The following is a 16,595-nucleotide window of genomic DNA, read 5'->3' on the forward strand; positions in this document are numbered from 1 at the left end:
TTAAGAAGGATATGTCCTTCAATGCAAGAGACAGACACCCTCTCTATTTTTAAGATTAGGCTTAAAACTTTCCTTTTTGATAAGGCTTATAGTTAGGGCTGGATCAGGTGACCCTGAACCATCCCTTAGTTATGCTGCAGTAGGCCTAGGCTGCTTGGGGGGTGATGCACTGAGTGTTTCTTTTCTATTGTAGGGTCTTTACCTTACAATTAAAAAAGCATCTTGAGGCAACTGTTTCTTGTGATTTGGCGCTATATAAATAAAATTGAACTGAACTGAATTAAACATTTATCAGTGTGCTTACCAGCAACATATTCTGTCCAGGTGGTTTGGGAGGATTAAAAATTCATGGTGTAAAGCTAGCACTTTAGCAGTAGGAGTACAAAGTGTAATCTATCAGAGACTGCATTTTGACAAATGTGGAAATTTGTCATATTTTCAGATTAAATGGACATGTTCATAAGGGGTCGTGCTCCTTTCTGTCAGCAGCAGGTTATTTTTGCAGTGTCTCTTACTTCTAACTTGGCCTTTTTTGGCCTAGTGAATGATTTTAATAAGGGAGGATGCTTGCACTGTGCACAAGGCCACCTTTGTTAAGCATTGCAGACAGTGGGAGATGTGCATTGATGTCTCATATCCAGCTGATAACAGTTCAGGTCAGGCCAGTTAACTAAATCACACAAGGGCAATTGCATTGTGGGACATTTATACAGTGCATGTACAGTACTTGTAAATACCCCTGTTCAGACATGCTAGCAGATTTGGTTATTGTTTAGTTTGAAACACACCATTCTGCTATTTTGTTTGGCCAGTATAACAAATGCCCATGAATATTATTTGCAGACAAAATGACAGCTTGACTAAATTCACAGTGCACACTGATACATATTGTGTAAGCACTTTTTTTCTTTCGCTTTTGTTCAAGAACAATACACATTAATTAGCATCATGATAAATATAGCTTTATACACAACAGAAGACATACTGCTCATATGTAATTTTGAGCATTCAAAAAAAAGAAAAAGGATGAAAATGTAAACCACTCTATCAGATCATTGTGGTTTTAATCAGGTTTTATGCATAGGATGTGTACATCCATCATTGGACTTACTCACAACATGTCATCTACTGCCAGTAACAGAGGTTTGAAACAGAGATTTGAGCTTTTCACTGAAGGGCACCTCAGCTAAAATTGAAGTGAGCAGAGGCTGCGTTACTCTGCATTGAGCAGAGCAATGCTGGGATATGGTTATTTTTTTAGTTGTTTTTTTTTTTTTATCATGTAGCTGATGGATCATAATCTCATTTCATTCTGACTTAGTATGTGCTGACTATAGAGAAGGAGCATCCTCAAAGGGACAAGCACGGGGACACAGTGAAGCATGCCATGAATTCTAATCAAGATCATGACCTTTGGCTCCTCCACCATTCTCCATGCACTGCCTGGCTCTGCAGCCCCACCCTACCACGTTCACGGCCTTCCTTCCCCTCATCTTGCCCTGCTTTTCTGTCCTCTACAGTTCGGTGAGGCAGAAGATTAATGATCAACACGCTCATGCTCATTAATCTATAATGCAGTATAGTAGGGTTAAGTCTGATGTGGACAATTTGTATCAGTAGGTTTCATTTATAGATTCTTCAGAAGAAGAAATGGGGTGTTAGGGAGCATATCCACCTCTCAGCCTCACACATCTCACTTCTCTTTCCATCCCGTCTCTCACACTTCAGGCCAGCATGGTTGAAGAGGGTGCTATTTGGCTCCAGTAGGTGTTGGGTTTTAATCCCATTGACTTCCACTTCAGCAGCAATGTGAAATGGCCATCTCTCTTTTTTTAAAACATGTTCATATTAGTTGAAGACTGACATCCTGAAAGGCATTTTTGGCTTAACCAGCTATACTTAGAAAAAAAAAAAGAATTTGTGTAAAATGTACTGTAAAGAAAAGACTGAATGAGGGATGTATGTGAGAGAGAGGACCTATCATTAGGAAAATTGCTTCTCCAGTGTGAATGTCTTATTGCAACAGTGTCACTCCAGAGAAGGTCATTCACAGTAAGGACACAACTGGATACACTCAGCTCACTATAGGGCGTAGTGGGAAAATCTGTGTGTGCGTCTGAATGAGTGTGTGTGTTTGCAGGCCCGGGAGCAAAACTAGCTGGGGACATTTTTAGTCATTTGACCTGCCCGACCTCAAAGTGTCATAAGTGAGCAGAGATAGGGATGAAGCCATGTTATTTTATGGGCCAGTCTTAGCCAGCCTTGGATAATCATGACAGGCCCAGTAACCATGACTGAAGGGGAGGAGTGGGGAAGCATGGACAATCAAGGAAATAGAAAGTTGTGCTTCTATGGCCATCGTAAAACAAGATAAGCTGCAATGACTCTACCTGTGTGGATATCTATCACATAGAGGGATTGGCAAATCTAGTTGATGTCTTAATAATCCTGAAAATAATCCTAAAATTCATTTTCACAAAATTTACCACATCTGCCTTCCTTTTCTCTTTTAATTTTCTCTTTTCTCTCATTCTTTATCTTCAGCCTAGTTTTTTGTTCTGTTTCGTCAGTATCAGCACCATTTTTTTTTTTGATGATACAACAGAAAACAGCCAACCATGAACTAAAAAATCTATGGATGAGTGCCCACTGGTAGTCAAATTTTTGCTGTAAACCAAAGGATACTGCTGTGTTTGCTGCATCTTGCTTCCATTTATAACCCCGCCATGCTTAACAGAAGGGTCAACGAGGAATGGTGAAAACAAGCACCAATGTCAGCTGAAAGTCTCGTCTGCAGTCACTAAAAATCCATTTTTTATTTGTATTAAAAATACTGCTGATTTTTTTTTTTTTTTTTTTTTCATTTTGGGTCCTGAAAGGTTATTCATGATTGTGGCAAGCAGCACCATCAGAATTTGCAAAACAAACACATCAGAGAAGCTTTCTGACAGGAAATAAGGTTTCAATACAGCCAATAAAAACAAAGTTGATAATGTCCACATAATGGGAAATAAAAAAAAAATGATGGTAATTTAATGAACCAAACAGTTTACAATTATGTTAATCAAGTAAGAATTATAATTCAGAAAATGGATCTGATTCAAGGGCTTTATTTGTGTGGCAGTGATTAGTACTGATAAAAAAATTAAAAAAAAAAAAAAAAACTCTCTTGGCTCAATCACAAACCCACTCTTTCTTCACAAAGCTGACAATACAAGTTTCTGAAGTTCAAGAATGTAGAAAATTAAATGACAAAGCAAGTGCTATTCAGTACCATTCAGCCCCTGAGGGAAAATTACAGCACTTGCCACAGGTTAGACACAGAACAAAGCACATTTTGCTGTGCTCCGTACGGATAATTGTTTATAGCGTGCCGTGTCAGCAAATAAGGGAAATATATGTAGTGTAGATATCCCTTAGGAAGCAAGTTCCCTGGTTTACTAGTACCTCTTGGCTTTAAACACAACAGATGAGTGCTCTTGTTATCAGGACACAAACACAATTCAGCCAAAGCATCCTGTCACTCTCCTGGTAACAAGATAAATGCTTGTTACCCTCTTAAAACGCTGAGATAAAACGCCCCAGCTGGTATCCATTTCGAACACTTCTCATTCGGGCTCGTTGAATCTGCAACTGCGAACAGACACTGCAATTACAGCCTTGCTGAAAGCACACACAGGTCTGGAGTTCACAAATCTCCAGGGAATCATGTTTAATTCATGACAGAACCTAAAATGAGTCAGAATGTGAGACCTTGCAACCCCTGCAATGTATTCAGCCAGTTTTGCTGGAAACTTTGTGCATGCCTCAGCTGTCTGTCTGTCTGTCTGTCTGTCTGTCTGCCCGTCTGTCTGCCCGTCTATCTGCGTTTTCTCCACTCAGATGCCTGTCACGTCGCTCTGCCCTTTGCTTTGGACGATCATTGTCAACACTACATTCCTGTGTGGATATGGTTTGTGACGTGGTCCTCTCACTTCCCCGTGCTCGCTTTTGTATTCCCTCCCCTCGTTTGTCAGTGATCAAATAGAGTAACATCAAAGACAGATGACAAAGAAATGTCAGGTGTTGTTAAGGTCAGGAACAAGCCACAAACATAATTTACTGTTCTTTTGCTTGGTTTGTTTCAAGGCCCTGTGCATCCCTTGTTCTTTTAGCAAATTAAAAGTATCTGATTTTCAAACAACACCCAGGGGTTCTATAAATTAATTGCCTCTTGCGGTGTTCCGAAGGGGTAGTAAGATTGCTTCCAAAATTAGGCCTTTATCTGAAACCCCTAACACACACACACACACACACACACACACACACACACACACACACACACACACACACACACACACACACACACACACACACACACCACTTTCCTCTAAAATTATAGTAGTGGCAGTAATTAAATCCCACATCATTCAGGAGACATTAAAAGTGCTCTCTTTCTACTTTTCCTGTCACTTTGGACCTCACATAACAGATGTTTAAAAATACCTGTTTTGTCATACAACTCAAGAGCACAGAAAAATGCTTTAAAATCACATCACACCCTAGTGGAGACTGTCACAGCACATCATCACCAACTGGCTCCAAATGAGCTAAAAACAACCACAAAGGTAACATGTACACTCATTTTATATTAGATTGAATGTAAAGGAAACAACTGAGTGCATTTACTTCTCTTCCACTAACTGATTAATAAAATAATCACTACCTTTAATGGGAAGGATGATGAATCGAGTGAAAGCTGTCTGTGTGTGTGTGTGTTTTACAGAGAGAGATATGTGTGCAAGTGGGCACATGCAGTCAGAAGAACTGGCAACGATGATGATGAGGACCCTGCTCTTTGGGAAAATGACATTAAAATAAAATGTGCAGCTGAGCCTCATCGTCCAGGCAAATTTATCAGCACTGGGCACTGGGTCATCTCCCAGCGCCCATGTGATGTGGTCAGCTAATCCCTTGCTTAGGTCTTGTTTGGCAGGGTGGTCATAGTTAAATGTTTAATATTTGCTTCAGTATGAGTCTGAGCTGGAAACAAAATCACTGATCTTCCATGGATTTGCTTTGTTTAACACATTATAAAGGAAATGTAATTCATGGAAATGCTCTTTTCAGTACCTCAACGTTGACATCCTCAGTCCCACGTGTGGTTAGGTTTATGTAACAAATGCTCACATCCTGTTTTGTGATTCAGTCTTGACCTTAAATGTTCCCTGTCCTGTGTGTACCAAAACATAACCATGAAAAATAGCTATGCTTGACTTGCTACATGCAGATGCTGCATTGCTGGTACAGTTATTGGTAAAACAATGTTCGCTGACACTACAGTGTCAGAGAACATTTTGACATTTTCAGTGTTTTAATTTGGCAACATGCTTTGCGCATTAGAAAAACTAGCAGAGTTCACCCATCGTGCTAGCTCTGTTTGGCTGTAATACAGTACAGCAGTGTTCTGAGCTAAACATGACGACAATGACGACATATGGATATGTTCTCAATGATAAAGGCTAACAAAGATACACTCACGGCCACTTTATTAAGTCCACCTAACAAGTAGCAGTTTGGACTTCCTTTTGCCTTCAGAGCTGCCTTAATTGTTCACGGCATAGACAGGGTGCTGGAAAAACTGCTCAGAGATTTTAGCTCATATTGACATGTTAGCATCAAACAGTTGCTGCTTTTCTCCGTCAGCTGAACAATCATAATGTGAATCTCCTGTTTCTTGCTCTCAGATGGCATGAGTGGGGCCTGTGTGTCTTCTGCTGTAGACCATCTACTTCAAGGTTGAACATGTTGTGCATTCAGAGATGCTCTTCTGCATACCTCCCAGAGAAACGAAGCTCGCTGGATATTTTCGCTGTTTTTGGACCATTGTCCAACATCTAGAGATGGTTGTGTGGAAAAATCCCAGTAGATCAGCCGTTTGTGAAATACTCAAACCAGCCAGTCTGGCACCAACAACCATGCTCTGTTCAAAGTCACTTGAAGCACCTTTTTTCCTCATTCTGATACTCTGAACTTCAGCAGGTCATCTTTACCATGTCCACATGCCTAAATGCACTGAGCTTCGGCTTTTTGATTGGCTGATTAGATATTTGTGTTTTTAAGCATTTGAACAGTTTTTAAAAAGGAAGCAATTTTGTGATTGCAATTTTCAAAATTTAGATTACTTTTGCTTTACAGTCATCATTAACATATAACCCACACACATCTACATCCCTGGAATTGCTTACATGAAAAAAAAATCTTTGTACAGTCATTTTAAAAAATATATTGCAACAATTCCAGTTGCAATCATTTGACCTTTTTAACCTTATACCTTCCTGTGACTTCTTATTAAGGCATCCGGCAAACAGTGACATATTGACAAAATCATGTAATTTCAAAACAGTCTGATCAGATGTGGCCTGATCTTCTATGCAGCCACTGCCTCCCAAGCGAGCTGAGACATAGGATCTCCTAAGTGTGTGCTCTTAAGGTGAGATGTTTTGAGTACTCAAAATGCCTCACCTTAAGACGGATCCAGGAGGTATCCTAGTCAGATGCCCAAACTGGCTCCTTTCAATGTGGCATCTCTACTCTGAGTACCTGCTGAATGAATGAGCTCCAAGGGTGAACCTAGAAACCCTTCAAGTCTTTTTTTTCTGAAACAGTACACTACCCACACTTTGTGGCCCTGGGTAAAGATAGAAATGTAGATCAACCAATAAATCAAAATTTTCACCTCTGTCTTTAAAACAAGGGAACAGTGCAGTATCTTCATCACTGCACACACCGCACCAATCTGTCTGTTGATCTCAACCTTCAGTTTTATCGCTCTTGTGAGGTCAACAGGACCACATCTTCCACGAAAAGCAGAGACGAGATCCTGAGAACACCAAACCAGAAAGCCTCCACCAGGTGCCTGTGCCTAGAAATCATGTCCACAAAAGTTATGAACAAAATCAGCGACAAAGATCATCCCTGGCAGAGTCCAGAGCCCACAGGGAATTAATCTTACTGCAACTCTTGCTACAGTTGTACAGGAACCCAATCAGCTTCAATAACAGATACAACTCAATGCTATTTGTTAACACACTACTTGCGCACAGTGCATGTGCTTTTCAAAGCATATGTGTAATTTAAAGCTAGTGGTTGAAATGTGAAAACCCTGATGGATAAACCTTTATACAATACAATATGTACCCTGTCAATAACAAAGCTATGACCTTTATTGTTTTTTGTATTGGTTTATTTTAATGTTGGTGAGCAGTACACAAAAAGACCATGCTTGTATTTCAAATATCAGTGAAATTCATTCAGTATATTACAAATCATGATGTATTTTTTACAGGTGAGCTCCAGCTGAGGATGGCAGGAGATTCTCGAGTCCTAATGGACCACAACATGGAGATAGGAGTCACCCCTGCACAGGTATTTGCACAATACACCCACTGTATTTTGCCCAATCTTTATTACTTACTTTAAATAACTGGGAAAGACTAAATTTGAGAGACTATGTGGACAACATGAGAGTGTGTGGGTCTGTGGCCTCATTGTGGGAAAACGGGAAAGAAAGTAGTTGGAGGATATATGAAGAGATCAGTCTGCTTTGTTTTCAACAGCATATCTGTCCCTACTAATCATTCTTATCTCTTGAGAGAATTATTTGAATGTGTAAGGTATAAAGCTGTTATATACTATAAAAAAGTAGATGTGCTGACTAATTTAAGAGATTAAATAAATACTATGGACTATGGCAGTGAAGATAATGAGCAAAAAAACAGCGATTCCCAATAACTAGTGGAATTGTCATCCATCCTGAATTCCCAAGCTGATAGAAATGTGTGCAGATTACTCAAGCTTGTCCAGAAGGGCTCACTGAGAGAAAACCCCCAGTACTTACTAGTAACATGTAGAGACAGCTAATGAATTTTTCCTAAGGACTGTCACCCCCAGGGACAGTATTGATTACAAAGGCCAAAGATTGGGCAGAACTGCCTGTGATGGCTTCATCTATCACTCAATTAACCCAGTCCAGAGTGTGGAAATGAATATGCCTTTTTTGGCTGTCTTTCATTCAAGAGCTGTGTAGTAGCATTTAACATTTCAAAAAAAAAACAAGGTCATACTTTAAGTCTTCTAGTGAGTGGCAAGAAAAAGTTTAAAGGATTACCCTTAAAAGTCGTGGGCTGACTGCATTCTGGATAAATATTTGATTTGCTTTCCCTGAGCGTGGTTTGTAATAAGGGAGCCCATTGACATTTAGTGAATGCACTGTCATCAAGCCACTAATTGCCATGCAGATCAATAAGAATAGTCTTTCAGTTCTTCTCTGTCAGAATGTTCCTTAAAAATTGATTACTTCAAATCTATATCTAGAAAATCAGTACTTTGTAGATGTGACCTAATGTCCATATAAACAGGACAGCAGTTAAAAAGCTGCTGACACAGTAAAATTATTTGGAAAAATAAATCTGGCAGAATTTATTTTGCAGTGATTACAATCAAAGGCACTACAAGGATATTGTTGTGGCTCAGACTGTGTTGATCTCCTGCTAAACTACGAGAGTGATCATCCTATGATAAAAAAGAGGAGAAGCCACTGTAAGCACAATAGGATGTAACTTTCCTGGTGAGGGCACAGGAGACGTTTGTCTCAATACAATGCATTTCAAATATCACCTGCGATCTGACAGTGTCCTTATGCTTTCTGAAAGGTGCCTTAAACCTTTGTGTTTGGCCTATGTTGGTCTTTCTGTATTTGTTTGTCTAAGAGGGAGGCCTAAAATCAGTTGTTTCTTTGCAATCTGCTTGAATTTATAGCTAGATTGTGGCATTTTCAAACCACAAATGAACTAAAACATGCAACGTTGCAATAAGGCCTATAAGTGTAGAGTGTTTTTTTAGGCACACGCCACTCTTAAAGAATCTTTTTAAAGAGGGATGGAAGATCCGTTCCTGTCTGAGGTTGCAACTGTTCCATAGAGTGCAAAAGAACACAGGGGACATGGAGGAAGGCAAGGCACAGTTGTGGAGCCAGACTGCCTTGTTGGAGCCGGGCCAACATAGACAAAGACCTGGATGTCCTTGTGTTCTTGTTGTGTCCTTACTCTCTGTTTCTTTTTTGCCCTCTGTGTGTACACTGACATCTACAAAGTGACTTTATAACTGCGCTTAATTTAATTTACCTCCATTACCTTCGCTCCCTTACCTCTAGTGTGCTTTAGCAAAGGCTGATAGTAAATCACATGCTCCAGTAAAGGTTAATACATACATCATCCAGGACATGATACCTAACATATTCAGTGTGGATATAATGCTCTTTTCACTCAGTCTTTGCATGCCTACTTTCTTTGACTGTCTTTCTTTTCCTTACTTTGGCACTCTCTGTCTCTCTTTTTCCTCAACATAGGTGAAGAAGCTTCCCAAACATTTGAGGGAGCCTCAGATCTCAACAGAGCGAACCCACCTGATATCTGACCCAGCAAAGAAGCCACGTCAGCGATACGTGCAAAAGGATGGCAAATGCAACGTTCATCACGGAAACGTGCAAGAGACCTACCGTTACCTCAGTGACTTGTTCACTACATTGGTGGACCTACGCTGGCGTCTTAGTTTCTTTATTTTCACATTGGTCTATGTAGTCAACTGGCTCTTTTTTGGGTTTCTGTGGTGGCTGATTGCGCTCATCCGTGGGGATCTAGTGCATGCTGATGAGGAGGGCTGGACCCCCTGCGTGGAGAACCTCAATAGTTTTGTCTCAGCCTTCCTCTTCTCCATTGAAACGGAGACCACCATTGGGTATGGTTATCGTGTAATCACAGAAAAATGCCCTGAAGGTATTATACTGCTTTTGGTGCAGGCCATCTTGGGTTCCATTGTTAATGCCATGATGGTGGGCTGCATGTTTGTCAAGATTTCACAGCCAAAGAACCGTGCCGAGACCCTCATGTTCTCACACAATGCTGTCATATCGGTGCGAGATAACAAGATGTGCCTGATGTTTCGGGTGGGGGACCTGAGGAACTCTCACATTGTCGAGGCATCAATTCGAGCAAAGCTGATCCGCTCGCAACAGACCAAAGAGGGGGAGTTCATCCCGCTCAACCAGACTGACATCAACATCGGCTTTGACACAGGAGATGACCGGCTGTTCTTGGTCTCACCACTCATCATCTCTCATGAAATAAACGAGAAGAGCCCCTTCTGGGAAATGTCACTGGCGCAAATGGAAAAGGAGGAGTTCGAGATTGTGGTTATTCTTGAGGGAATGGTGGAGGCCACAGGTACGAAGGGGGTAAGATTATCAGGAAGGTATAAAAAAAAAAAAAAAGTATGGGAGGGCGCATAATAATTTCCCTTGCTGGATCAATAAAGAATCTATCTAGCTATATGAATGTGGATAAATTGATAGAAAGAGATGAGGAAATGCTGGAAGTAGTGAGCTGGGATGGATTAGTGAAATGTTCTTTGATTAAAACCTAAAACTGCAATACTAAATATTTCTTCCTTCAACCGACTCGAACAAATTAACTCCAAAACCTCTTTTCAAATGTTTATCTGTACCAGCATCTCCGCTGTTGCTACTTCAAAATGATGCCTTTGATACTGTTTATTTTCAGTCCAATGAAGTGTGCCTACCCACAATGCTGGTGTGTGTTTTTGGTAAAGGCCAAGCCGTCCTGAAAAGAACTCCGGGCTGGTTACATCACATGACTAAGTGTTTCTGTAAAGATTCACAAAGTTTGTGTTTCCCAGCTTAAGACTGCAGTCAAGGCAAAAACCAAGTTCAACATTAAAAAAAAAAAAGGAGTATCAAAGATTATCATGTTCATGTGGCACTGAAGGGATTTTCAAGAACACAGCCCACGGATAGCTGTTAACTCGCAGATCTAATTTGTTTCTGTGTGGTGTTGGCTAAATCAGGCATTGTTTATATGCCTAAGCCGCATTGTTTAATGGCCGTTGTTGAAGGACTAATTACAATATACTCATTCTAAATTCAATTAATTATACATGCTACTAATTTACTTTATTGGATATCATCATGCTTCACATCCGTAAATGAGAAACACAATGATTAGGAGACTCATAAACGCACAGTTGGCTTTTTAAAAACTCATACAAACCATCAACCTCCCTAATGTGATCAGGCATGGCTTTGCATTCATGTGAACGTTTCTGCTCTATTTCACTTTATTTATTTACTTTTTTTTCTGCAAAGCACCAGCAGTCATCTAGCTTCCTGCTCACACTGTTTGATACTTGACTCAGGCATTAAATCACCTTTCGCTTCACCGGCAGAGACCGCGGCATCACGCAGGCATAATGTCGTCACTGCCCTTGACCGCTAGGCAACAAACTAACCTGACCATCCCCCACTTCCTTTTTGTAAGTGAGACTTCCATTCAGTATGCGAGAAGCAACATTTAAGCCAGAAGAAAGATAGAAAGACAGAAAGCTAGCTCAGCCCAGGCTTTAAATGTCATAAAAGAAAAAAAAAAAAGACTCATTAATAAGCAAAATATCCTGCATACCACCTCACATGGATGTCGTCACATATATTTTGGAAGTGATATATATATGTGGGTGGTGAAAATGGCTTAGTGCTCTCACAGCCATTGCTTGTTTGCTGTTTTGACGGCCAGCCTGTGGTGTTCAGCCTGATGGTGAGTCAGGCTCTGGAAGTCAGCAAGGAGAGGCGCTCCCACAGTATTTGTAAAAACACGAGCATAACATATTAAACTGCATTTTGCTTTCCAAGTGTGACTGCGCAAGGCACTTCTCTGAAATAAAAGCAGCTTATAACACGCTTCACAGTTTGTCACCTTAAAATTGTTATAAGATGTCATGATACAATAAATTAGTTTGATAAGTATGAGAAATCTAAAATCATAAAATTAAAAAAAATCATCTTTACACTTTTTTAAATCCAACTCTGGTATATGACAACTTTTTCTATAAATCAGTGTAATAATTGTTAATCAGTTACAAAGACATGAATTACAAAGAATGGCCAGTGACAATTTGTGCTATAATAAAACAAACAAAAAGATTTTTTTTTTTTTTATCAGTTTTACATCTCTTGTTTAAACATTCCAAAATGGCAAGGCATTGATTTGATAGAAAATTAGGTAATTATCCATAAATCTCAATCCTAAAGCGCCTGTTAATTCATATGTAATTAATAAGTGCTTATTGAGAAGCCCAGCAGAACAGAGCAGCCTTTCTCCCACATAAGGAAAAAAGAAATAAGATTACTGTGGCCGCTATTTAGCTGGAAAGATCACACAATCAGACTTCCCAGCCCAGCCCAGGCCAGTAACACAAACACCTCTTCCCAATTGTAGTACGTTAGACAGTGAGGTACAATAAAATTTTCATGAAAATAAGCCATAGGTAAGCAAACAACACTGGTGTGCAGCCAGCTGTGAGAAGAGCACACAGAGATTGTGTGCAAAGTCCAGCAGCAAATAAATGATTCAGGCTTCTTCAGTGAACTGGCATACAGACTCAAACATGCAGCCCATTTTGTATTTACTCAATTAGCAAATCTCCATCAATCTTCCTCAAAAGAAGCACATAACACGAGACCCTTGGTGGCTGGGTTGAGTTTTTAGAGTGCTACAATGTTAGAGAGAGAAGTAAATCAATGATTACAAATAATAATTAAATGCTTGAGTGTGAACAGATTTTGCTGACCCTCCACTGTAAAGGAGTTTTTGAGGATCTTCTCCAATTATAATTATGATGCCATAATTATCCAAAAACATTTTTTTTTTTCAAACTACGTGTTGTGGTGTAACCAACAGAAAACTATTGATATCTTGATTGATTTTGGTGCATGAGTGAAGCTATTAAATATTGCTTTACCGAGTTGTACTCTTATCCCTTCTCAGTTGACCAGTGCAATGTCAATTGTCCCACTCTGAGGATGGCTTCTTTGATCAGAATGATTTTTACTCTTTTAGTTCATTGTCAATCATTCTGTGGACAAAAAGGGGGCAGTATTATTTCACTATTTTGCATGTAGGTTATTGAGCTGGAAAGTCTGAATATGTATACAAGAAGATATAGTGCACTCCATGATTCAAAGGCTGATCTTTTTGTGCTTGCTTTTGTGCCCATTCCATGTGCATGAAAAACATGGAAGTAAATTGTATTACATATGCGTGCACTACCTCTTGTGTACTCAGTTTAGCAAAATGTGCCTTTCTTGTAATTTCCTCATTGGCTGCTCCCAGGCTATGACTTCTATCACAGCAGTGGGACTCTAGTTTTAAGATTTCAGTCATGGTATTAAAAAATTAATTCATTAATTAAAAAAAGAAAGTATGTCCTCTTTAAATTCTAAGGTTTTACATAATGGGACATAAAAAATAATAATAATAGTAATTAGGTAAATACTGCCTTTGATGAACTATAAAGCATGATATATTATACTGTGTAAATATTTAGTTAAAAAAAATTAAGCCAAAATTCAGAAATAGTGTGTGAAAACTAAGTACACCCTTGCTGGTTCAATAGGAAATAAAGGAATAAGTAGCAGCCAGGTGCTGCTAATCAAATGTATTAACTGATCATCAATAAGTGTGAGCACCTCTAAAAACAACAGAGGTTTTTCCAGTTTGATGGTCTGAAACATTCAGGTGCATGTTAACACAATGCCAAGGAGGAGAAACATCAGCAGTGATCTTAAATTCCATGAATTTGGGAAAGGTTACAAGGCAACGGGACCCAGGCACTTTGCAGCATTGAGTCGACCATCAACTCCTCTATGTACTAAAGTATTCTGGAGTCAAATGTGAGCCTGTTCAGCAGCTAAAGCTTGGCCCATATTGTGTCATGGAACAAGACAATGATCCCAAACACAGCAGGAATTCAATAGAATGATTTTAACAGAAAAGAATCAAGGTGTGAAATGGCCCAGTCAAAGTCCACTGAAATGCTGTGATGGGACCTCAAGAGAGCTGTGCATAAATGAATGTGTGCAAACTTCAATGAACTAAAGCTACTTTGTAAAGAACAGTGGGCCAAAATGATCCATCTCACAACAATGTGAGAGACTGATAAAGTCATGCAGAAAACAATTACTTTAAGTTACTTCAACTTATTGCTGCTAAAAGTGGTTCTACAAGTGATTAAATTATGGGTTGTACTTAGTTTTTCATATGTTGCTTCTGCATTTTGGCTTAGTTAAATGTTAAATAAATAATGACACAGTATAATGTGTCACATGTTCATCTCAAGTTGTGTTCATGAAATTTTAAGACCTGGTGAGAATGAAATAATTTTTTTAAAATTATGTCCTGATACCTAAAACCTTAAAGAGTGTACTTTCTTTGTACTGTGACTGTACATTATATGTTGAGCATGTAAATTTTTACAGTACTTCCCATAATGAAAACAAGGTTTGTTGTCAGCAATACACAGCAGAAGCTGTTTTTTAGAAGATGGTTTATATTAGGGAACTAACACTGTGCATGATCACGATTCGTTGTATTTAGTACCTGCTATGATGGAGGCCTAGTCATAAACTCTACGTTGCTAACAACAAACCTTGTTTATATTATGGGAAGCTTTTCTAAACTGAGCTGAACATAGTGGGTTTGTCCCCTGTGCCCTTCACAGTAAACTATTTATATATAAAATAAGCCCTGTTTTATGCCAGTTCTCAGAATACAGAAAGCATCTTGCATCATCCTTGTTTCTGTGAAAATAACTGTCTGCAGTGGTGTTTTTTGTTCTATATTTTCCAAGAAAATTCACAAACCTGAATTCACAAAACTGCTGCAGAACCCAAAAATATGCTTTAGATATGGTTACTAGCTGTCCTGAGAGAATAGTGGATCATAAAGCAGAGAATATTTTCAAACATTCCATCCAACTATCCACTTTTGTCCACTTATCCGGGTCCGGGTTGTGGGGTCAGCAGCCTAAGCTGAGAAATCTAGCCCTCCCTGTCCCCAGCCACCTCCTCCAGCTTATACTGGGGCACACTCTCCTGTGTGTCCTGGTTCTGCCCCTGGGCCTTTTCCCAGTAGAACTTGCCTCTCACCCAGGAGCCACCCAGGAGACATCCAAGTCAGACATCCAAACCGTCTCAAGTGGCTCCTTTCAGTGTGGAGGAATAGTGGCTCTACTCTGAGCCACTCTCGGATGACTGCACTCTTCACCCTATCTCTAAGGGAGAGGCCAGCCAACCTTCAGAAAAAGCTAATTTCTGACACTTGTACCCACAATCTAGTTCTTTCTGTCACTACCGAGTGCTTGCGACCATAGGTGAGAGTAGGGATGTAGATTGACCAGTAAATCAACAGCTTTGCTTTTACTCACAGCTTTCTCTTCACCTCAATAGCCCGGTGCAGTATCCACATCACTGCAGCGACAGCCTCAATATCCTGCTCCCCACTCCCCTCACTCATGAACAAGGCCCTATTTGACTACACCCTGAACTACTGTTCATAAAAATTATGAACAGCATCAGTGACAAAGCGTGTCCGCAGAACCAACACCCACCTGGAACGAGTTTGACTTATTGTCGGCAATTCAACGATTGCTCTCGTAACAGTTGTTATGTACAGTGGTGATTCACAGCAACGTAACCAGTTGTTACAGACACCCCATACTGTAAGTGTCTTTCGAGTCCAAGTCCACAAAACACATGTAGACTGGATAGGCGTACGCTTACACTTGATGGCTCTCTTCACCTCCAGCTTCCATCCATCTGGTTTGTGGATTACCACCACGACAGGCACCAACCACCTTGCAGCTGCAGCACTAAGCAGCAGCCTCAACAACGGAAGTGCAGAACATGGTCCATTCAGACTCAGTGACCTCAGCCTCCCCCTCAGAAGTTCTGCTGGAGGTGAGCTGAAGCTCTCGTAGACAGTGCACCCTTACTATACATTTAGGTGTGCAAAGTCTGTCCAGCATCCTCCCCTGCCACCTGATCCAACTCATAACCAGGTGGTGATCAGATGACAGCTCAGCTCCTCTCTTCACCCAAGTGTCCAGAATGTATAGCTGCGGATCTGATGATATGATTACAAAATTGATCACTTATCTATGACCTAGGGTGTCCTGGTGCACTGTGTACTTATGGACATTCTTATGTTTGAACATGGTGTTCATCATGGACAAACTGCAGTTTGCACAGAAGTCCAATAACAGAACACCATCAGGTTCAAATCAGAGAGGCCATTCCTCCCAGTCACGCTCCTAGAACAAAGAAGTTACCAGATGGAGCACCCTCGAGCAGCCTCCCCAGCAACTCCAAGAAGACTGGGTACTCTGGACTGCCGTTTGGTGCATAAGGGCAAACAGCAGTCAGGACCCATTCCCCAACCCAAAAGCACAGACAAACAACCCTTTTGTCCACCGGTGAAACTGCAAAGCACAGGCAAGGATACCCACCCCAGCTCATCACCTTTAATGAAGGGCAACTCCAGATTGGAACAGAACTTAGGTCCTCTCTAGGAGACTGCTTTCAGAGCCCAGGCTGTGCGTAGAGGTGACCTTACAATATCTAGCCAGTATCTCTCAACCTTGGATCAGTCCACCAGGGCCTCTGCCTTTGGCTGCTGCCTGATACACACTTCAAATGACACCTATGGCAC

General features: G+C 40.4%; 1 protein-coding gene across 1 annotated transcript in view; it reads left to right on the forward strand.

Moving 5' to 3' along the window:
- kcnj5 (potassium inwardly rectifying channel subfamily J member 5) overlaps window positions 1-16,595 on the forward strand; it is a 28,302-nt gene that overhangs the window by 2,908 nt on the left and 8,799 nt on the right. Inside the window, exons 2-3 of the mRNA XM_030744982.1 lie at window positions 7,328-7,407; window positions 9,389-10,262. Of these exons, the coding sequence (XP_030600842.1) occupies window positions 7,345-7,407; window positions 9,389-10,262 (937 nt within the window). The 5' untranslated portion in view covers window positions 7,328-7,344. The remainder of the gene's footprint in view (window positions 1-7,327; window positions 7,408-9,388; window positions 10,263-16,595) is intronic.

This window comes from Archocentrus centrarchus, chromosome 13 (genome assembly GCF_007364275.1).
Source record: "Archocentrus centrarchus isolate MPI-CPG fArcCen1 chromosome 13, fArcCen1, whole genome shotgun sequence".
Taxonomy (NCBI): domain Eukaryota; kingdom Metazoa; phylum Chordata; class Actinopteri; order Cichliformes; family Cichlidae; genus Archocentrus; species Archocentrus centrarchus.